The 24,709-nt window shown below is 39.2% G+C and overlaps 1 protein-coding gene across 9 annotated transcripts in view; it reads right to left on the bottom strand.

Moving 5' to 3' along the window:
* Positions 1-24,709, bottom strand: part of ABLIM2 (actin binding LIM protein family member 2) — a 130,576-nt gene that overhangs the window by 65,856 nt on the left and 40,011 nt on the right. For all 9 annotated transcript variants that reach the window (XM_066185399.1, XM_066185403.1, XM_066185404.1 and 6 more), the window contains exons 3-5: positions 15,803-15,986; positions 5,724-5,839; positions 1,700-1,826 (exon numbers count right to left, since the gene is read on the bottom strand). In XM_066185399.1, the coding sequence (XP_066041496.1) occupies positions 1,700-1,826; positions 5,724-5,839; positions 15,803-15,986 (427 nt within the window). The remainder of the gene's footprint in view (positions 1-1,699; positions 1,827-5,723; positions 5,840-15,802; positions 15,987-24,709) is intronic.

Genomic DNA, 24,709 nt, shown 5'->3' with positions numbered 1-24,709 from the left:
CTCCCAAGTATCTCATATTTATTAATATTGTAAAAAGCTGAATAGTAATGAGCAACTATTTTGGACCACTTTTCTCCTCTGTTGCTAAACACATCCATCAGCCTTGTTACAACACTCAGTCTCTGACACCATCACATCACCTGTTCAACCATGTTACCCATTAACTTCTTTCAGATGTTTCCCCCTCTGTGGAAAAGATGGTTACTTCTTCATATTACTCTTCCCCTCTTATCATCTAATTCATCCAGTTGATGTATCATCTGATATATGTATTACCTAATCCTTTAGCTGAGACTGCAGAGTTTCTCAAAATTCTTGTCTGTAAACCAAGTTTTGATAAACACTTAAATCTACTGGCACTCTTGACTGGATTTGCTTAAAGACAGTCATGGATCAAACATCTTGGGAATGTGCTTCACAGAAGCCAGCAATGACTACAAGAATTCAGCCTGAGCAGCAGTGTGTTCATGCATGATGTGACCAACTATTTCACCACCACCAGTGAATTAAGATACAATTTAGAGATATGAAGAAAAAAATGTGGAGTCTCAGCTTTTATTTTAAAGTGTCAAAAAGACCAGAACATTTGGACTTTTGCCCTGACAAGAACCTCTTAATTTTACATTTTACAATTTTACTAAGTTGTATATGTAGACCATTAAACTGATGAATGAAAACAAATTGCTCTAAGTAGAAACTGGAGACTCTTCTTGTGTTTCAAAGTTCAAGTTAAACATATTTAAATATGTTTTGTTTGTTATACTAAAATAGCTCATGATCAGACAGATTTATTAGCAGAGGCATAATTTTATCAGACATTTCCCTGGAGAAACATAGAAATTAATTTTATAGCATGGAAGTTGGATTTCTTGGAGACTAACCTATAAGTTATCACAATAATTAATTGAATTAATTAAAGACAGGATGTTTCCTCTCTTGGGTTGTTTGGCTTTTAGCCTTTTTAAAAAGAAGATTTTGCAATAATTACATCTTTACAATTTTGGGGGGGTATATTAAATAACAAGCAAAAAAAAAGCACTGCACTACAAAACAGCAGACCAGCACAACATTGAGACAATGCAAAACCTTATTTAAGAGCACCCTTTTAATAAATGTTGTTCTCCAGTGCAAGCTATGAAACTCAGTGTTGGCCAGTGAAAGGCCTGCGTGTCACTGGCCAGGTGAAAGTGTTGACAAAGAATGTGGTCTGCGGGCATACTCTGTGCTGTTTCTCAGTGCTGTCATCACATTCAGTGCAAATCTCACAGCAAGAGGGTCTAGAGCAGCACAAAAGCACAGTATGTACAACCTTAATTAACTTCTGGCTAACATTTCTTCTTATGTAATACAGATAGAAAGAACAGCACCTGCTTGTTTACATCACAGCATTACAGAGAGAAAAACCATAGGTAACTAAGGGCATACATTTGGGTCTTGGAAACATATTCCACCTGCTGCCTCTCTGTAGCATAGCTGCTTTGTCAAGTGCCATTCCAGGCAAGTGGAAAGAAATGACTTCTACTTTCTCAATTTTATTTTTTAAATACAGTTTAGATAATAATTTAGACAATAATCTCTAATATCTTATATATATATATCTCCAAACATACATATATATAAATAAAGGGTCTGCAATGATAAATTAATTATTTGGCATTAAAAGAATGCTGAAAAGAGGTGAAAATACTTCTCTACTTACTTGCTGATATACTCTGCATTCAGTAGCTTGCCACATGTATTGCACTTAAAACAGCCCAAATGCCAGTGTTTGTCCAAGGCGACCAAGGACTGACCATTCTTTATTTCTGAACCACAGCCCCCACAATCTGCAAGAGAAAAACCCAAATGAGTGAATCATATTCTTAGGTGGTCATGCAGCAGTTGGTTATAGCAGTACCGGGATCTATCAGTGTCCCAGTAACAGCTTATGAGGGCTCCTTAGCTCACTCCACTGCTCACTGATGGATGGCAAGTGTTGCTGCCCTTAGAAAGCTCTGACATTGCTACAAGAGATGCATCATCCAAAGAAAAAAGCTGGTGACTTCAGTTTCCTAGTGGCTTAGGCTTTATTTTAATTAATTTATACTATGTTTAAAAAATACAAAGTTTTGCTGATTAGTTTCCCAAGGGTCGCAAACCACCCTGATAAAAGAAATAAAAAAGACAAAGAGTAAAACAAATAACTGATTCTTCATTTTAGCCTTTGCCTTTGGATCTGCAAGCTCTACTTACTTTGAAATTGTCTTTGTAACCATGAAAAAAATCCAAGCTGAAATTTTGGTATGAAATTTCCTGCGACCAGTAAAAACACACCAATACTTAAGAGGCATTAGTGACATTTCCATATGTGAAACTGATGGACATCTATGTATTTACTCTTTATAAAAATCCACTTATAATAAAGCTCCAAGAGGAGCTTGCAAAAAATACACGTAAAACATGCGGTAACTGGGTAACAGAAGTTAGTCTGTGTTAACAGTCTGTGTGAGTTAAACAGGCTGTAGGTGAACTAGCTATCCGCCCCAGAAAGAGTAACTGAGAACAAGACTGTTTGGGGGTTTGGTTGCCTATTTTTTAACAATGGAAGATTTTGACTAAGCTAGTAAAAGCCAAATCTACACTCAGTTTCCAGATGAACAGTCCACCAGTGAGTGCCCCCTTTAGAGATGCTACGTAGACATGGGATTTGGATCTGGTTCTCTATATCCCAAATGAACCCTCTAATACCCCACAACGTATATCTCTCATTGACTCTTCACTCTACAGATTTCCTACCTATGCATGATTTTCTTACTAAATGTTAAGATAGTGAGAATATATGGAAAGAAGGGATAAATGCCAGTGATAAATTGATTCTAGTACCAATATCTCAGTAATCCTTCTAATTCTCCATAAAATATCTTCTATCTCATGTGAAAAAATACATAGCATATTTAGGAATTCTTCAGGTATACCAAGAATTTTCTAGAGAGAAGACAAAACCTTAAAGACACTCAATCATTCAGAAATGCCAGGAGAGAAAAAAACCCACAACAATGTCTTACATGGAAGAGAAAGCTATGAAAAAGCATTAGAAAGATTTATCTAGATATTAAGAAGGAACTCTCAACCTAAGATCTCATTAAAACATTTAAACAGTCCTCTTAAAAACTTTCTGATTTAAGACTGTATTTAGTTGGTTACATGACCCTAATGAGACAGCGTAAGTGAAACTGTAAATGTTTCACTTCTGAGCACACAATGATAAAGCACAGTTTGTATTTTCCTTCGGTGGATTTGGAATGCATTGAGGGAGCAATAATGTGCCTCTTTAATGTTACCCTCTAGAGCACCAATACGTGGAAACAAGCCTAGCACAAAAGCATGTGCACTACAGATCAGAACATTTGAGTTTTGCTAATAAAAAAGAACATTTGAGTCTGTGCCTGGTTTTAGTCCCTGCAGTATTCTACAGTATCTCTTGTTTAACTGCAATCAGAAATTTGTTTGTGATCTCCCCTGTACTGGGGATTCATCTGGAAATCTAATTTAATCTCACTGCTTGAGGGCTTGTTTCAAAAACTGAATACAACATCATGTGATCAGATGCCATTCACCTTTCATCTAGTTTAAGCTTGGGTGGGCAGAAGTGCAGCATTTTGTGAGCTACTTCTTTTTTTTTTTTTTTATTTCCAACTGCTGTTTTCTCTGTAAAGTGCCAGATAATTACAAACAAATATTGTGGTTGCTATGCCAACAGTGTCTACTGATGCAGTGTCCTTGTCTTCCCATCTTGGATGCAGCATCCTTTGGTGACTCAACTAATTTCAAGCAATAACTCTGCAGAACACATCAATTTGCTGCTACATGTTGATATTCTTCCTTGAGTACTCTCTCAAAATCAACACTGTCACAAGAGGTTTTCAGAGCTACTGTTTTATAAAACAAAACAAAACAGAGAGGCAGGTACTTATATAATAAAATATTCAAGGACTCAGGCAGAAAGCAAGTATTTTACATTCTTCATTTCTTCCAAATGGAAGGCATGAAGGAGGTTAGAAGCAAAAGGAGAGGATGCAAATAGGACTTGTCAGAGGGGGCAGTGATTTTGGAAGCTCAGCGAGTCCCCAAGAGATGTTCTGAAAGCACTACTGTGATAAAAAGGCTGCTGAACAGCACACATGGTACACATCAGACAGTTATGAGACAGGAACAAACCCAGTGTAGCAGTGGGTCAATGTACTACTCATTCCTTGAAGGAGTTTGCCTGAAGTCATATGTTTTTGTGCATTACTAACAAGAGTTGCTTGTTTGAACCATTAACATCTTCTCCAAGAAAGCTGTTGTCAGGAGATACACCATTCACTGCTCTATATTATTTGGGGAAAAGTCAAATGTTTATTTTCCAAGGTCAGGTTTTGCCACAGAGATCTGCTCCCAGTGCTGTTTCCCTCTGAGGTAAGTGGTTTGCTGAGGTTTGCAGGTACCTGTGCTCTGGGAAGACTCAAGGGAGTGAGGAAGTGACCCAAGGGAGTCAAGGAAGTGCAATGACAAGAAAAAGTCTCCACGGTGTACATGTGCACAGAGAAAGGGAATGTAAATACACTAAAGGATTCTGTACCACAGACAGTCAAATGCACTTGCCCTGTCAGTACTCAACCAGGCAAAAAATGTCCATTATAGTCAGAGGCACTTTTCACATATGATATGAAGACAGCAAAGATGGCCAAGAAGGATCCATCTCTGGAATGAGTGACAAGATAAAGCACCTAAGAGAGGCCCAACCTATCCCCAAAAGAGAATGACATTACCAAGAGGAATCAGTAGAGCATCTCACAGAGCATTCACACAGCATCTTTTGTTGATGAACTGCAGAAAGGAGATGGTGAAAACTTCTGTGAAGAAATGTGGGGGGCAAAGAAAACAGAATAAAAAAGGAGAGACTTCTCCCAGAAGTGGGCTAGATTCCTTACGCAGAAGATGAGCAATCCATGGGGCCCTTCCTCAGCCATGCTGAATCCAGCTTGACTTACCAGTCATTAAAATGTTTTCTGTCTTTGCTCTTTAATTGAATTGCTGCTGCCATTTAATTACATAAAGGTAGTGGTGGACTCTTAAAGCATGGCAGCACTTCATGAGCAAAACAGCAGAGGAATGGAGTTCAGAGTCACACCACCTCTCTATGATCTACTGCAAAAACGTAGGTGTGAAAAGACCACATTTCTTTCCCATTGTGTTTGTATATTCTGATAGTGCATAATTGTCTGAGGTCAAGGTGAATGCCCCCACTGCCGTTTCATACATGAAACCCCTTTCTGTGTAGGATTTAGCCATGCAGTCCTGTCACCGATATTCTCTGAAGCAATACTGGAACACTTACAAATCATTAAATCTCACATTGGCTTTTATTTCAGATGGACTTAGACTAAATCCTCAAAAACATTAGCATCTATATTATATTTTTCTCTCCAAAAAATTTGATTTAGTTAATTTAAATCAAATCTTTGAGAGGTTTGGTGTATTGTTAATCCTGTAATGGCACCATCTGTGTTTCTTTTTAATATCAGAATTTCTTGAAAAACCACCTTATACTTTTTCACGTGGCTACCTCATATTTCATGACACCTCTTATGCAGCAGAGTAAGTTCCAGTTATACATATTGGTGCAAAATTCTGTTCTTTAAACCTGTGAAGTTCTTTAAACTAATAAGTACTGACTGAAAAGAGCAAAAATCTGTACTTACTTCGCAGGTTCTGTACAGGGAAAGAGCCAGTGCTGCTGGAAGGGGGCAGGGAACATTTCTGGCAGATGCATTCCTTCCCATTAAAAGTTACCCGGTCACCTGCAGGGAAAGGCAACCTACAACAACAGAAAGAAAAACAAACTGGTTACAGTCTCACATTTTTATTGAAATTAAATATCTTTCCATAAAGGACCTGATTATACTCTGGCTTCTTTTTCTGTGCTTGCCCAGCTCTCATTCAGTTTTCCAGACACTTAGAGGTTTAAGTATCAAAGGGACATATCAAACAGACAACTTCAAATGCAGAGGTTACAAATTCTTGGGAAAAAAATAATATCTAAAGATACAAAAACACAGTGAGCACTCAAGTCTGAATTGTTGTGTATCTAAGAAATGTAATATCAGCCAGGGTTCATCACTAACAGGATCAGTTACAGAATGAAAATAAAATTGGCATTACAGGGAGTTAAACAGATGCAAATGCAGCTGCTTTTATGTTGTTAAATAACTGCACAAGAGTGATGACTCTTATACATTAAAAACCAGCACTTGTCCTCACAGCTTTTACCACATCAAAGTCCTTCGTGTGCTCAGAAAGCAAATGTTAGTGAACTCTCAAGGGGAAAAACCTAACCCAAATATAAACCCCACAGTCTCTATGTTACTTATTTTCCCTACTCAACAACAGCTCTCCTTACACTTAATTAAATCATTGCTTTTTATCAACGTCCTTAAAACAAAAAGCTCTCTGCGGTGCACTTCCTTGTCTGGGCAGAGAAACCACTGAGGCTTTTTCTCTAAGGGAACCAGATGGACAAATCACTTCATATGCAGCAAAGGATGGTGAGGATTTAGAAACACATTTCATTCCACCCAAAGCTCATGTCCAACTAAATCCCTATCCAAGCTATCAAAATATGGCTTAAGTGGGGCACAAACATAACACACACCTTCTGCCTCATGGTGAACTCCATCTGATCAGACTATTTCATTAACATTTCATTAAAACTCTGCATGGCATTCCCTCACAAATGTTATCAAATTCATACCAATTGCAAGGTTGTCTTCACTAAAAAAGCTGCACAGATGCTTTGTGGTAAAGTTAAAATAAACATCGTTTTGCTACCTAAACTACCTAAGAGAAGCTCATTCTACATTTGAATTACATCTAAAAGAAATTTTTTATCACTTAGAAAAAGAACAAAAGCAACGCTGTCCTTTGTTTTTATATAATATTACTAAAATATATTTGAAACCACCTAAGTAAGTGTTCAACACTGCCACCCATTTTGGACCATTGGTGATCATTTTAAAAAATCATGAGGACACATAGAGTGTAATTTTTACTTTTTTTTTTTTAATATCTGCTAATGAATTCTACTTTTGACTTTCTTTTCTCTTTCTCAAGTTTATATAGTCCAAAATTTTCCTACCTTGTCACTTACATAAAGTTATGGTAAGGAAAAATACTTTATGGAAATAGCCTTTAATATTGCCTTACTCTCTGACCCAAATAGATGACCTGTGTGTGGCTCTGGTACAACAAGGTCCAACACCATGTTAGTATAGATCCAGGAAGCCTAAATTTCCATCTCTTCCAAAGAGGGTTTTGTACCATGAATTTCAGTCAATAACCTAACCAGGAGATGCACTCCAGTGAGCAAATCTGCAGCAATGCAGCAGCAACAAGCTTCTGTGTTATATATTCAAAAATACTCCCAACACTATCTTCTTAGGTCATAACTGTTGTCTGCAACAGATTTTGATACTTTTCAAAGTCAGAGATACTTCCAATACATGGAATAATAAGAGTTTTATGAACTCCCAGAAGAGTTGAGGTTGGAAAAGACCTCTGAAGGTCATCAGGACCAACCCAAAGTTTATTCAAATGAACATACATGCATTTGAATGAAATTTAGTAAATGGGATACACTTCTATATAAGATAATACAAATTCATGACTAATTAACAAAAAACTCTCAAAAATGGAGGGATAATATTCAAATGCTGTACTAGTTTTTTACTGCAAATGTGAAAGAAACCATTTAATCATGTTTTAATTTTAACAAGCTATTAAAAAATCCAGCCTAGAACTTAGAACTACTAATTAACCTGGAAAGACACAAGCCAAGGGATTTCAACCATTCCAGAACTGAGACAAGAACTTGTAATCGATCTCCTGCATGCTTTCAGGAAGACATCTCATCTTGATCTACAGATACACACAGACTAATTATAACCACTGGTAGTCTGCTCCAAATTAAACTCCCGCAAAACCAGCACCCTGCTCCACTGATACCATCAAACAACTACCCTCACTGCCATACATCTACCCTGGCGTCTTACACTCCTATGCACAGCTGCATGCTCTGGGCATGACACTACCTTCAACTGTGCTTTGCCACAGGCTCTATGGGAACCAAGGCTGGGTTCAGCTCATGACCCAGCCGGGCTCTCATGAGATGCCTCAGTAAAACAGCAGGCTTTGCACCATTAATAATCCTGGGGATGGTGACGTGCTGGATGGAGCTGTGAGAAATTCACTGCTCTAAAGAATGACTGTGAACTACTGAACAATCTTGAAGAACCAGGAGATATATTACCCCTGAGTCATGAAGATATATTTACCTTATAGTATAAGGAGCAGTAGGGAGAGGTAAGGTAAATATATCTTCCTGACTCAGGATATACCTAATAAAGATACAGCTGAACTTCAAGCTGAGCACAGAAGCCCATCTCAAACAGATGCACCAAGCAGCAGCTAAAGCAGAAGCAGAGACCACCCACTTTGAATTGGTTCATCTCATCACTGTCTAAGCAATCAATCTAAAAGGAAGTAAATTAATCCTAGAAGAGAAGAACAGGATTATTGACCTCTTATGGCACAAAGACAGAACCAGGCAGATGACACCTCCAAACTTACCAAAGCTTATAGGTACCACGGCAAGTCACAGACCCTCCTTAGATGGGAGGGTACGTAGGGGGTTTCCTAGCCTATAAAAATACTGTACTGGATTTATTTCCTAAGAGTTCAGTAGCTAATCACCATGCCTTCCCATTCCAATGCGAGAGGGCAACAATCTTGATTCTTTATTGTTCTTCAAATATGCAAGACATATTGCTCTAAAAAAACTCCAGCAAAATAATCCTTGGAGCTGTCCACCCCAAGGTACAGACGGACGTTTCCTCCACTCACAGGTCTTCTAAACTCATAAATAAGTCTCAAAGTTTCACTGTCTTGTTCACTGGGAATTCATACCCAACACATTTGACAGTTTTCCTGTACCAGCTGACCTCTCCCTTTCACAAGCAGCTCTGCTCAAGCATTTCAGTGCCAGTATGAGTGAAGGCACAACAGAAGGTGGTAACAGTCAATTAACAAGGTTTCAGTTTCTGAGCTCTGCAAGTTGTGAGCAGGACCATATATAGAATTTTAGGCTAAGAGCAGCATATCTGCCTTCAAATGCAATGATATCTCACCACCAGTCACCCACTGAACACTGCTAGGTATTGCAAAAACCAGGAAAGGGTTTTAATTAGCTACTTATCCTTTAATAAATATTCAGTGAGATTTTTACAGTCAGAAAATCTATTTTTAAAATAAGAATTAAGAACATTTTTAAAGCAGCTCTCTCAAATGACTTGTAGAATTTTAATACATCTATGATTAATTTCCCAACAAATTTTGTTTTATCCACCTGCCTACAATATCTGCAAACCCAGAAAAATATCCGGAGGTGACCAACAAAACTATATTGTAAAACATCAAATCACCATCAGCATAACCCAGGGTAACTGTGTGCTGATATCAAAAGGTCAGGTCCCGGTCATGTCTTTCTCTGCACCATGCCTCAATCTATGCAGCTGTGGGAAAGTCATTCAAACTTTCTGGGAAGGACAAAAGAAAATATTATCTTTTTTTTTTTTTTTTTTTTTTTTTTCAGAGCAGATGGATGGCCATCTATTCCTTAAATTGCTGATCTGACTCTGTGGCAGAATAGTCAACAAAATTTGATATATGAAAATTAATGAAGCCTGTGGTCAGGTTGTGGAGAGAGCAAAGCTATTAAATTCAGTAGCTGGCTGCAGTTACACCAGGTCAGGTGTAACGTCAGACTGCAACCTAAGGACCAGCAGGATCAAATTCTGCGCTAACTTGTACCTGGTACAATCACATCCCTCAAGGTGCTCCATAGGGATGAATCCCTGTGGATTAAAATGATGATACAAAGTGGACATTGAGTGCTATCTACCATCTACACAAATTTCAGTGAGGGAAAATGCTAAATCCTGCAAGCAGTGAGGGACAACCCCATGGACCAGTGCACCACAGGGGTTAATCAGCTGGAAAATATAAGAAGATGTGGGGCTCCCAGTGGACACCATGCTGGACATGAGTCAGCAACGTGTCCTCATGGCAAACGACCAGCCACATCCTGGGAAGTATTAGTGTAGCCAGCAGATCCAGGGATGTCATCTTCCCTGCTGTTCTTCATTTAAGGAACTGCAGCAGGCACCACCTTGGGCTCCTCAGGACAAGATTTACTGGAGGGAGATGAGGGAAGGTGGCCAGGCCCAGAGCTGCAGCACAGGACACATGGGCAGGCAGGGGATGCAGGAAATGTACCTGCTCAGGGGAGATAGTGTTGCTGTCTAAAACTACCTGATGACATGCACACAAAATTGGAGCCATGATCTTCTCAGAGGTAAAGAGTGAAATGACAAGAGGTAGCAGACATTAATGGGAACATGGGAAATGTCAACTCAATATAAGGAAAAAAAAATTACCATGAGCTTGTTGTGTGCTGGAACACAAAGTTCAGAGAGTTTGCTGGATCTCCATCCTTAGAAATATGTTAAAGGAATGCAACAGCTGGATTTGCTTTGAGTCAGGGGCTGGGCCACAGGACCACCACAGATCCCTTCCCTCCTACATTATTCTAGGGCTATAGGGATGCTCCATACAGAACCAAAGAATCCTAGAATCACTAAGGATGTAAAAGACCTCCACAATCACCAAGTCCAATCTTTGACCAAACACCACCATGCTCATGTCACCACATAGTTCCATGTCTACTGATTTTGTGAACATTGCCAGTGATGGTGACCCAGTCACCTCCCCGGGCACCCTGTTCCAATGTTTAACCCCCTTTTCAGTGAACAAACTTTTCCTAATACCCAATCTGAACCTTCTTTGGTACAACATAAAGACATTTCCCCTTGCCCTATTGCTGGTTGCCTGGAAGAAGAAACCGACCCCCACCACACTAAAACCTCCTTTCACGCAGTTGCAGAGAGCAATAAACACCCCCTGATCCTCCTTTTCTCCAGGTTAGCAACTCCAGTACCCTCAGCTGCTTCTCATAGGACTTGTGCTCCAGACCCTTCCTCTAAAGAGCAGCAGACTTAAACCTGAAGAGTAGCACACCACCAGCCCTTTGTTCAGGAACAACCACATATTGATAAATATATTTGGTTTAGAATCAAAATTCCAAGAACACGCAGGCTGATTTCAAAATCTTAGTCTCAACACCCTAGGTTTCTACAATACCTAGCTGTGTTCAGTGGGTGACCAGTAGTGAGATGAAGAAGACCGCTTCATGAGATGCCTTAAGAAGCACCCGGTCCTGCTTAAGTGAGAACCAAACCCTTTCCAAATTCAGCAGCACTAAAAAACTGAGCAAATAAAAAGGTTTAGCATATTCAAAATGTCTGTCATGATTGCTATGTTTAAGAAGAAGCTGAATTTGAACTTCTAATTTTCAGTATTTTCCTAATTTTTTAAGACACACATACACAAAAGATCTCAATTCTTTCTAACAGTGGCAGTGTTATATATGTAGGACTACACAATCTTCCACTGAAAAAAAGAAAAATATTTCAGCTTTCTGAAATCCTTTTCTTTTTCTCTTTTTTTTATACTCAACTGCCTGGCCAAAGTGAATTACCTTCCTGAAGACCATAAAAATATAAATGGGTGGAAAGAGGTTTTATAGCTGGGTTTGGCAGGCAACCCCTTGAAGAATATGTATCTGCCTCCTTCACCTCCACATACCATTCACCTCTACATGGCACATATTCAGCTTCTGTCAAGACGCAGTTTTTAAAGAAAACTTCTTGAGCTCAGAAAAACTTAAATGTAAAAATTCTGCAAAAAGACTACAAATCTGTTTCCTTATTAATCTGGGACGTATGCGCTAATCTATCCTCCACCTCAGGGTCAAGTTGTCCTCTCTTTATCATTTACATGTCACAATTTTTTTTCCAACTTTTTAACTACAAGAATACTGAACCTAAAAGGGTAACTATTACATATACTCCTCCAACTGTGTACATAAACATCAGCCCCCCAACTTTACTAATTACAATAATAACCATGAAATCAAATCCCAGTTTTTTGATATTCAGTGAACACAGTCCACAAGTAACAGAAATCACACTCTAGGGACTACATTAGATGGACCATACATCTTATATATGCTTATTAAATCTACATAACTTATTAACACACTAAAATGCCTCCTGAAAATTCCATTTTCAGAGTATTACCACAGGTGTGACAATGCATTTCTTTCTGAAAGACTCAATGTTCTGCCCTTTCCCATCCTACATAAGACCCACACTGTCTTGACTATGACAGCCATGTAGAGAAGTATGTGCACAATTATAATGAAACTAAGCTTCTATTGCTACAGCCAGCCTCCATTTTCTCCCTCTTTCTATTTCACTTTTACAAACACATGAATTTTTTGAAGGAAATGTTTTTGGCAGCCCTCTGGAGGATAAAGCCCCTTCCAATTAATGAAGCTGTTAAGAAGATTGCTCAGCCACTTCCTGGGAATTCGGAGTAAGCATTTAATCCGCAACAGTTTTCAATCTATGCTGTTATTCTTCCACTCATTCCTAGTTTTAAGCATTATCATCACAAAACACAACAGAAGAAAAAAGGTTTCATTAGACTACAACAGCACTGGAAGAAGAAGGGATTAAGCCCTCAATCTTTACTCCAGCAGAGCAAACATGCAATTGAAACCTAATCTTTTTTAAGAGCCACTTGGTTAAAACAAGATAGAAAGAGAGGAGCAAATAGGATGGCAAAATATACTGTACTTTTACCAGGTTTTCTCTGAATATCAATTTTTTTTTTTTTTTTTTTTCAGACCTTAGCTTGTGGCAGCCCTGGCCAGTAGTATCTGACTCCCAAGAGATGCCCAGGGATGAGCTGGATTTCTGACACTGCAGCTTTTACACAGAGGAGGGCAGCAGGCTACAAATGCAGCACAGAAGCACAGAGGGTACACGCAATACAGGTCCCTGTGACACTGGGCCATGTGGCATCCAACAGTAGTAATTTTAGGAGACGACTGGGCTTGGATTGTTGACTTGTTCTCCACTGCTCCTGCTAGCTAGGTTTTCTCACTGATGCTACCATACACTTCCCACATGTTTCTATTCAAACCTTATCTTCTCTGAAAAAAAGGGGAAAAAAAAGGAGTTGCTACTGACACTGGTTTACTATGCAATGTAGAAAGAGTTTCGAAGTGTTACTTCAGCAGCTACAGAAATAGGGGTTGCAGAAGTGCTCATTTAAAAGAATTTAACAATCCTGCAGCATTCTGGAGGAATGTGTCATGAGTGCAAAATGCCTTCTGCTGCCACTGTTTTCATGCTGAAGATGGTAAGAACCTGGCTTGGTTTCCATGAGAGCAGGATCAGCCCCACTGGCAGGCAGTCAGCACCCCTCAAATTCTGGAGGTTAGATTCCTAACACAGCACCCACATTAAAGTCTGGCTGTAAAAGGTAATGCCAAATGCAGATGGCATCATCCACCAACTACTACTGACAGTGTGCTTTAGCACAGTATTTAAGGTTCCCGCCCATCTGTAAGAAATGAGGGCACAAATGGTTCTCCGGACACTTCTCACCAAGGAAAATGTCAAGGTAGAGAGCTTTACACCATTTCCCCCCATTTTATTATTACTCTTTTTTAAACAGACAAACAAGTTCCTTCTTTTGACTTAAACAACACATCTTTACAACCTATCAAACTTATTTTCACTGAGGATATCAGTCAATAAAGTAAATGCTGATGATGTTTAGATAGGACACCCTTCCCCATAAAAACACAGGTTATGTCTGACTTGTAACGACAGGGGTAATTGAAGCTGATTTAAAGCACATAAACACATGACAGGATTCTTCTGCTTCTCTGCACCACAAATCAGTGTTACAACCCCCCTGGGAGACACTAATTGAATCCTGCTAGTCAGCAGGGCATTAGCTGGCTCTGATAAAGACACTATGAATTTATGTGCCCTTCCAAGAAAAGCAACAGAAGCAGATCTGAGTCTCTAGCTAAAACAGGGAAATAGCATTTAATACAACTATTTAGTTACACAGAAGGTTAGAGAGGAATAAATCTCTGATTTTGCTTTTTATAAGATATATCATTGTACCAGGAACTTAATTTCTAAAAGCTTTATCACATCATCATCACACATGGTATTTGCAGCATGAATAATTTCACAGTGCTGCAATTTAACTCACCTGAAGTTAAATTGTCAGGTACTTAATATAAATATTTCAGTCACAAGGAAAATCACTCAAAGTTTCCAGTGAGACAAAATAAACTGTATCACCAAGCTCCAAACTATCAGCTGAAGGACTGACTAAATACAGCAGGAGTTGGTACATCCAATGGCCTGAAACCCAAGGTAGGCAGTTTCTAAGTACAGTAACACAGTTAAATAAATTTCCTCTAAGCTTTAGTGGTGTGACTAAAGCACGTTTAGCCAGAGGATAAAGAGAATACAAGCACGTTTAGCCAGAAAAATAGAATCCATCGGTTTTTTTGATTCCTCTTAAATGAAGAAGTACCTCACTTTACAGAAGGTACTAGTGCTGATAATAAAGGTACCAAAAATTAACTGTTCTAATCTTTAGAGTTGTAATACTGCCAGGCTGCAGGCCAGGAGTGCATGAAGCCAACAGTTAACTCACAAGAAACATTTGAAATAATTTTTTCCTACTATTAAAAGAAAAAATAAACTAAGAAAAAGAATTTAGGATTTTTTCTTATCTTTACTCTTCATGCTTGTTTAAAGTATCCAAAAGGAAAAATGTCCTATTAAACACAGCAAAGCTTAGACAGGATTTAATACAATAATGGCTTGCCAATCTTAGTCTTCCCCTTATCATGACTATTATTATTATTCGTGCAATTGCTTTATTTAATTGAGATTCTGTCACGAGCCACAGCAGTTCTGGAATTTGAAGTCCTGCTCCTGCATCAGCACAGGAGGATTTCTGAGCTTGGCAGCTCCATGGCAGGGCAGGCTGGGCTGGCAGATAGCCACAGTGACATGGACATGCTGGTTTGGGACTGCACAGTCACTTGCACGAGGCAGCAGCACCAGAGCATCTAAACTGTGCTGCTGGGCTTTGAAACCCTTTGAAAGTGGGGTTGCTTCTCTAGTACTCTTAAAAGCTCAAGTTTAGACAGAGAAAATATGGCAGTATTTCCATTTACTTCAAACTGCTAAAATGGTGCGTTTTCTGAAGGTTTAGTGCATATCAAGCTTCTTCATTAAGTCTTCAACAGATATGTTTGTGCTATTTCTACACAAGAGGATTAAGATGCAGGTCAAAATGACATCAGTCCCTTGTATTTCTGAGTTTGGGACCCGTGTGGGAAATGATCCCACTGAACTGCACTGGGCTTTAGTATAGCCTGCTGAGGACTCAGCCACTGGCATTGGAAACCCTTGTAACTTCAGGCCAACACATGACAAAACAGGAGAAATAAAACAACACTTTGGGCAAAATGTCTTCTTACAATGAAGACAGTAGCAGTTTCTAAAGTACTTTGAAAACCTCACACATATAATAATATAAAAAAGAAAAACACATTTGCAAAAAAGGGAGGCAGTCAAAATTAAAGATTTTTTTTTTTCTTTTTAATTCAGCTATTTTTTAAGGAGTGAGTAACAGAAAGCCCTATCTCTAGGCTATAGGTTTGAATGCCTGGCATTCAGGGCATTCTGGCATCAGAAACACAACTTCATGTAGAAAAACCTACCTGCAGACAGCACACACAAAACAGTCTGGGTGATAGGTTTTCCCCAGTGCTGAGACCACTTCTCCCTCAATGAATTCATCACAACTGAAGCATCGTGTGCCATAGAGTCTCTGGTAGTCCAAAGTACAGATGTAGTCTCCCTGTCTCACAAAAAATCCTCCTTGAGCCAGGTCACATCCACATGCTGCAGAAAGAGAAAAGGCAGACTCAGAAGGCAAGAAACAAATGCTCTAAGATCAGGCTGATTTTTCACATCTCAGTGGTTCCCAGTGGAGTATTTAAACCTTCAGTGTATGGGGCTTATGATCACAGAACAGACATGCACCTGAAAGACACTACTCTTACAGTAAATTACATTAGTCATCTATTTTGGACACTAACAGCCTGGACTTATTTAATGTAAAAACGTCAACCTCAGTGCAACCTTTGTGAGTACAAAGTTAAAGCCTGTAGGAGTTGAGTTCAGGGTTACCATATACAACACCTAACATATTAAACAGGTTAAAAAAGAAATGCATAAAGGATATAAACCTTTAAAATCCAAATCACCACTGTCATAAAGAAACATTCCTGATAGATTACAGGTGTTTGATATTCCTCCTGGACACAAAAGGGGTTTAAGTACTGCTGTCTCTAAACACTGATGTTTAGGGGGCTGATGCTCATGGCAACTGCTGCAAGTTTTCACAAGTTAAATCAGTTTAAATCAGCTCTCATGTTTAGCTGATGAACATCACCCACCACGTATGAACTGGAGGCATCCCCAGATTCATCTGCTCCTGGCAAAAGTAAGGTTTTAGTTCTAAATGTCAATTTCTACTTTTTAAACTAAACCTATAGGAAAGGGTTAAAGTTGATTAACCAAAGGCTTGTGAGGCCATTCAGGGGTTTTCTTAATTGCACCTGGGATGGAGCTAGGCTGGAATTTTAGAACATCCAACATGGGAAAGGAGAGGTAAAATGGTCTGGTGAAGTCATACCAAAACAGCAGACATGTAGAACATGACCATCATCCACATTGACCAGAATCTTTGAAAACAGACTTGACTTGATTTAAAAGAGAACTGGACTTCAGAGTGGTGATTCTGCTGCTGTGCTGACTACTCCTTTACTGCAAGTCACAGCACCACACTTGTTACTACAGACTTCTGCTCCTGTTCATGTAGGAATGAGTTTCCATCAGCAAATGGTGTTTACAGTTAAATGATGCTGAACCACAGCAGTGTCACTACTCACATACAGCCCACAGAAAAGGAGTGGGAATGTTGCTTATTGAATCTGGGTTGCACGTATAAAACATTGCAGAGTTGCTCAGTCCCTTGGTCCCAAAATAGCAGAAGTATCCACACTTCTAAAATTCAAGACTGAGATTTACACTTAGGTACCTGAGAGTCCACAGGCACTTTTGTTTCTAAACGTAAAGCCTGGCAACTCACACCCAAGCCCGTTTGCAGTGTCAGAATGAGTCATCTAGCACCTAAACTACAAGAAGAGAGCCCGACAGCAGTGCCCAAGGCACAAAGTAACACATACAGTGCAGAAACCCCAAGAAAGCAGAGAAGCCAGATCATTCCTTCAAAATTACATCCAATCACCCTCCCTTTTTTATGGTCTTTGTTAACTGTAGCACAGGAGGCCTGGGCTCAAGGCCTTCTTTGAACCCTCTGTGGGCTCAACCCTGTGTGGAATTCTCCCTGGAGATGGCCCTAACTGCTAAGAGTCAGAAAACAACATTCATTCTAGAACTGTATTAGTGCACAAACAAGAACTGAGTAACTATGGGTTCTAATCTTTACTATAACTCAAAATAATTCCAGTTATATTGCATGTGGCATGGACAACATGGATTAGATAATTTATATTTCAATACATTGCTCATGTTCTCTGTCTCACAGGCTTAACACATTTGCTTTAACATTTCCCTTTCTCACCCGTGCTCTTATTTTTATGAAGGACAGGCATTTTGTACAGACTTTCCAAAAATCTGGCACAGGTTGCTGGGTATCATGAGTTTTTTTCAGCCTATGTATTTCAGCTACCTACTGGTGTCACAGAAGCAGAGCTCAGCTATGGATTTAAGATGATGCTGAGCAGCATGCTGAGCTGATACTGATGCCCTGGAGCAGTTCTGAATTGCATCATAGAGTGTTTGAACTTGCAAAGTGGATCACCAGAGAAAAAAGTTAAAAGGACATAACTATTTATGAAGAGAGGAAGGAGGGGTTATGTCCCTACATACGTTTCTTACGTTTTGCACAAGCAAACCTGTATTTATTGTAAAAATGGTAGCCCAACAGGCTCTCTCTCACTGCAGCTGAGAGCTCTGGTGCAAGGTTTGGGGCACATGGGGTCAGCAACAGTCCTGCCACTGGCATTTGGTGGCACTCTGTCTCACCCTGAGGGTATTGGCCTCTCTCTCTTCTGTCACTAATGTTACAACTGCTCTGAAGTTGTGTACAATTCCAAAGCAGTTTGCACAAATGTACTTAATCCTGGCTTCTCAGCAAACCCTGCTCATCCAAAGAGAGACAGAAAAGTAAGTTATCCGGACTTCAAAATAAAAGTGAGTTTGGCATCCTCTCACCAGGCCCCTTTCTGCATCATCATCACTTCAGTCTCCCAACTTGCAAAGAATGGCTGAATGAACACCACTGCACCACCAGCTCTGCTCCACAGGCACTTGAGTCACCAACCCCTCTGTGCTCCTGCACTCTCTGAACCATCTGATCCAATTTAACTTGACACCCAGCTGACCAGAGAAGAACAGAGGGATTCCAGTTAAATACTGGCCTGGATATTAAAATAGTCATGGTTTAAAGCCAAGAAGAGCAGCTCTGAAAAGATACCCATTGGCCTCCTCTCAGGTGAAATGCTGTGCCCCTCACCTGCAACTTACGTGGACAGAGACACTGCCCATCTGAGATGATCCTGCTGAGACAAGAAACCAGGAAAGGAAAGCTGGAGGAAGTCTAGAAAGAATGTCTGAAGGCAGCTACCAGATCTTACTCTCCTAGGACAGGAAATCAGCATTATGTCATATCCACTCCTACTTAGCATTTGTCTTCCAAAAGGAGTATCTGGAGGAAGGGTTATTTATAACCTAGAAACAGTTTTCAACAGTTTCTGGAGTTCACCTTTGTGACAAAAGAAAAGCACTGCAAACACAGCAATTATATTAATGTAGAGACCAACAAAGAGTAACTCATCTTCTCATCTCAGAATTACCCTGAATAGAAGGCAATGCCTTTTCCTGAGAAGTTATAAGCTTTAGGAGGAATTTTTAAGTAGTGAATAAATAAGTATTTGTCTCTTTTTTTTTTTGATATTTAGTAGCAAGCCAGTACCTGGATGTGCTAGGGGACTTGAGAGGGACAACATCCACACCATTTCTAGGGAAGGTATCTCAGGGTCGCTTCTCTTACAGCTGGTTTGCAGTTACCTGACACCAAAATACATCATAGATAGATGAGAGGAGTTCCTCTACTGGTTTAGAAACAGACTACTTTTTTTCCCTAGAATGGTGTCTGTAACAGCACCTGAAGCACTGGAATTCATGCAGTGTGTAATGGTAATGGTTTTAAACTAAAATAGGTGCAATTTAGACAGGATATATGGAAGAATTTTTTTTTTTTTTAAGTGAGGCTGGTGAGACACTGGAACAGGTCGTCCAGAGAAGTGGTAGATGGTCCATCTCTAGAAACATTTAAAGTCAGGTTGGACAGTGCCCTGAGCAAACTGATTTAGCTGAAGTTATCGCTGCTCATTCCAAGGAGTTTGGAGTAGATGACCTTTAAATGTCCCTTCCATTATACTATGATTTTATAAAAATAAATAGCAGTAAATTAATTAATCAATGGACTTCAAGCACGTTGCTATTCCACTACTATATGCCATCAGTATTCCATTTGCAGTGTACAAATATAAAATGCATGTATTTTCTCTGCTGGCAAATGAGCCTACTAGAAGTAGATTAATTTTTTTGGCTGCGTGCTGGGCCTAAACACCAGCTGTGTCCTGAGCTGCTTGGGGGATGCTACGCCCACTGTGCTGCTGCACATTTCAGCAGGCTGCAGCAGCAGCATGCACAGCAGGTCTTGCCATCTCAACAGTGCTGTTCTGCTGTCAACGTGCCAGTCCAACAAGTGGTTTGCTTACATGCAACTGCACATATCAAGTCTATATTTTTCCCTCCCATTTTCTGCCTGATGTAAGTTAAATATAATTTTTCTTCCTCAGCACTGTGGTTTTATGTCCATGTCTGGTACTTTCCTCCATCCATGGGATGGATGGCACTGGCTGACTGTGATCCCAAGAATGACACGTAGTACACTGCTGACATTATTCTCTTTTGGCAGATAAATTGTATGTCTTCACATACCATTGATGAAGTCTGGGATGCCATTCTCCAAAAGCCCATAATTATATGTGGAACATTTCTCCTGGCCACTATGCCTTTGAGAAGGAATCACAACCAACTGGCAAACTTCCACTGCTACAGCTTCAACTTAAATTCAAACTGAACTGCAATTAATCTGAAGGAGTCTAAGCTCATTTCCAGCAGATGGCTGTGACTGTGATACTCCTCCCTGCATGGTCTGGTGTGGTAAGCCCAGATAAGCTTTCCACAAAGCTTTTGGGAAAGTCTTTCCCAGCTCCAAGTTTGCTGGCCATACAAATACTGGCATGGGAATATCATCTCTTAGTTAATTCACACCTGAACCTTCAGTCTATTGGTAAGCAGCCGTAAGGCAGAAGGAACCTTGCAATGGAGTAGATAAACCATACAATTCAATCACTCTTCCATGCGTGAGTTATCATCTCAACTGTCTTTTAAAACACATCTTTGAAATCAAGAACACTCAAGCCTGTCAGGTTTTGGCATTGTATTAGCAATTATATCTAAAATACCATCTATAATCTCAAGGACTTGAATGACACCTCATTTTGTTACTATCCAGGAAAAACAAAGGCAGCAGGCAGCCCCAGGAAAGTTTTGGACAGACCTGCTGGCCTCTCCTCCAGTTTCCAAGCAGGAAATGCAGGAAGACAGACAGGTCTGGTGGAAGAAAACCAGCAACTTTTGGGAGCAGAAAAGATACAGAGAACTGTGGGGATATTTCATATCCTGCAACACTTCACCATGCATATGTAACACTAAAAAAGCTACAAAGGATACAGAGTAGAGTGCACCTACTTGAGCTCCCAGGCTACACTGGCCATGATGCCCATAAATTATTTGTGGAGTAAACACCTCAGTGCAGGAAAATCCTTTGAGACTCAGAATGCTCTAATGAGATTGACAAAACATTAGAGGGTACCAATCAAAATGAAGGAGAGTTTGGGAAGTTTTCTGTGCACTATGTACCTTGGCTCCTATAATAAATGGGAACTACACATGGAGTAATTTTTCAATAGAAAGTACATCCATTTTCCTTCTGGAGAGCATAATTTCTCAATAGCTTAGAAACAGTGTTACTGACCTATAAAAGCTCTCCCATAGTCTTAGAGGTGAGCAAGGTCCTCACAGCATTAGGTACGTGCCTGTTTCAAACTACCAAAATAATCCCCAGGAAAACTGGAAAAAATGTCTCGTTCATACTGATTTCTTGTTTTAAGGACTCAATCTGGTTATTTAAAATTTACAAGTATGCTAAAGAAATTTAAGAAACAGAGAAATGCGCTTTAACCCATTTTCAACCTAATATCATCTTAAGTGTTTATGATAAAATATGTTGTCATTTGCCAGACTAATTAAAACAGGTTTTTAAAAACAATAAAATAAAATAAAACCCGCAACCCCAAAAACACCCCAACATGCAAAGAAACAACACCAAACATTTTCAGGGTTTTTTTAACAGTGCTTTGGGTGCCAGTTCCAGGTTTGCAAATTAAGTCCTTGCTCTATTCACAGATATGGCAGATGGTCTCATGTTAATGACTTGCAGAAAGTGGGAGGTGGAATAACACCACTGTGGCAGTGATGAATTTTATTCAACAACGCTCTCTGGGTCTCATGCAGGCATCAAATCACCTTAGTGCACTGAGATGCCCAGCAACTACTCCAGAGTGCTGCTGTATCCCTGCTGTGTCCTCAAGGGAAAGAGGATCACATAGTCTGGAAGTCCCCTGCCCAATGCAATGACTTTTTTTTGCACAGGGAAAACCTTATCCAAAATGAGAACCTGAGTAACTAAAAAGACTTACAGGGGGTTTTTAAAAAAAAAAAAAAAAAAAAAAAATAATAATAATAATAATAATTCTGTGACATTATCTAATGTGAGCTGAAATTATGTATGTTCTTTGTAACTTTTTTATGTGAATAGTATCTTTGCTGCCTGCAAACTTACATAGATTTGAAAATCCTATCCTATAATGAGCTTTCTACTATAACTTCTCATTCTACAGACTAGAAGGATGCAAATAAGGAGTAAATAAATTGTAAAACAGAAGTAACAGAGGTTTGGCTCCCTTTGGTGGGTAGTTAGCTACCTTTTACTGAATGTTATTAAGATATTCCTTTACCAATACTCATAACCGTGATTCCTCCCTTTTCATTTCACCATGTTTCACTAATATTATGTATTTATTGAATTCATGAAAGATGCTCCTAAAAAAAAATCATCAGACTGGTTGAAATATATATGCCATGTTGCTAGAGTGCTGATGTGATGAGTATATGGCCAGAACATGAAGGGCTGCAGAAAGTTCTTAATGAATGCAAAGAAACATTGCAACAGGAACATGATTATAAAAAAAGGAAAAATATCCATTACTTTGTGATAGCGAAAGTTAACTAACTGGCTGACCAAAATTTATTCACGCTTTAATTACTGAGTTGTTTTTAGAAAATTAGTGATTAAAAATTTTATAGTTCAGATTTTAAAACTACTGCCTAGAACCATTTGCAGCTACATTAAATTACTTTTGCACCTGAAAAAGTGATCATTATTACCATCACCATTATTTCCGTGAAATAAAATTTACAAGCAAACATGACATTGGTAAGGCAGGCCTAAACCTACCACACTCTGCAACCTTGGTGAGCATTACATTGGAAACAGTTTTTCCTGCTGTACTGAGTTAATATGGTCTGGGATTACAAACTCCTGAAGGACTCAGGAAGTGTCGGACACGACGCTGAGAGCACCTGATGAATAAGAGTCCCTACACTAATCCCCAGTGCCCATGACACCACAAATACCAGAAGTCCCTACAGCCTGGCAAAAATCTGGGACTCGGAAATCTTACAAATGAGCTTCCCGTAAATGAGTCCCATTTGGAAACATGAAACCCTGTAGCTATGTTCAGATGTGAGTCCCTCAGATTACTCAGTGTAGCTTTGAACATATTTATATCCTAGCAGATGCATTTGATCCAACCAACAAATAACTCCTATTGCCAAGTTACTCCGTGTTTTTAATATTTTCACTGAATATTCTGTCTTAGCCCTTCCCATTAATAGGACTTCCTGACAAATGATGTAACTTCGGGTTCTGTTGCATGTTCTACTGCAAAAATGGTATAGAAGGGATATATCCAGACCTGGGATTTTTCATAATTCCCAGGACACTGCAGGGTCACAGAAACACTAATCCCCAGAACCAGATACCCTATTCTAAGCTGAAGATGTGATAAATTCTAGCAGATCTGTGGGAAATGGATTTGTAGAGAATTCTCAAAGCCTGAGAGAAGGCTCACATACTATGCATCTGTATGTAAACTTTGAGACAAGAAACGCTGATGTAGAAATGCCAAAGAATAGGACGGACATTGTTGAGAGAGAAATGGAACTAGAAACAAGTTTCAAAGGATGGCCTTGCAAATAAGACTAGATACTTTGGAGAAACAGAACTATAAAAGTGCATTGTAGTAGGACCCACAAGAGGCAATTTTAGATGATTTCCTTTAAGGCAACAACAGCATTGTGTGGCAAAAGCTGATAAGCCAAGAAACGCTTACAACGTATTGTAACTAGGAAACAGTTGGCTTCTGATTGTGATGGCATGAATTATAACATCTGTATTGTCACACTCTTCACATGAGACTAAAAATGGAATAGAAGTTTTTAAAACGCCTCTCAGTTGCCCCAGAAAAAAGCATAATCCAACAAACAGATTCATTTAAAAAACCATGAAAATTAATGGGGGGAAAAGCATACTTGTTAGCTGTGCTAGCAGGGAAGACTGCATGTGCAGCACTCATAGCAAGACAGCAATCAGGAGAATGTTGATTAGGGGTAAAACAAGATACATATGAGATACAAAGAAGCAGGCATAGCACATAGGTCATGTTTTTACCTCTATGGCTCAGATGGAAGTTTATTTCCTTTCAACAAGACGAACCAGGAAAGGACATAGATGTGAGTTACAGTTTTTCTCACATATGTGCAAAGAACACTCTTAAGCAAGATGGTATGGATTCTCCCATTTAAATGTGTCACTGCCACTTTGGATACGTCACAATATTATAAAAACACAGAAAATTAAATACTTGCCAAATACTAATAACACAGTGTAATTTCTATCCTTATCAAATATCTAAGAGGCTACCCAAGAAAATATAATTACAGAACCTACATCTCTCCTATCTATAATTCTATGTTAACCTGTCTCTACTGGGTCTACTAACTCACGCTATTGCAAACAAACTCCAAGTTAGTATTTGTCTAATACCTTCCACTCCATGAAACGCAGTCCTGACAGACACCCTCAGAATAGTTTATATTCAACACATTTTTTTTAAATTTGGCAGTCTAAGTCATTAACATTTTATCACTTTAGTAGTTTTCATTGGTGCTTTTATTACAGGGGTAACAAATAAAAAAAAGAATTAGCAAACACAGGAACCAAAGCCCTTGAAGTCTAATGATACTTCGCTATACAATATAAAAAACATCTGCTTCATTAT

The sequence above is a fragment of the Chamaea fasciata genome, unplaced genomic scaffold (assembly GCF_029207755.1).
Source record: "Chamaea fasciata isolate MVZ Bird 193981 ecotype frontalis unplaced genomic scaffold, bChaFas1.0.hap1 SCAF_6, whole genome shotgun sequence".
NCBI classification, from domain to species: domain Eukaryota; kingdom Metazoa; phylum Chordata; class Aves; order Passeriformes; family Sylviidae; genus Chamaea; species Chamaea fasciata.
The sequence above is the reverse complement of the archived record's forward strand: the minus strand, read 5'-3'. Positions and strand labels throughout refer to the sequence as shown.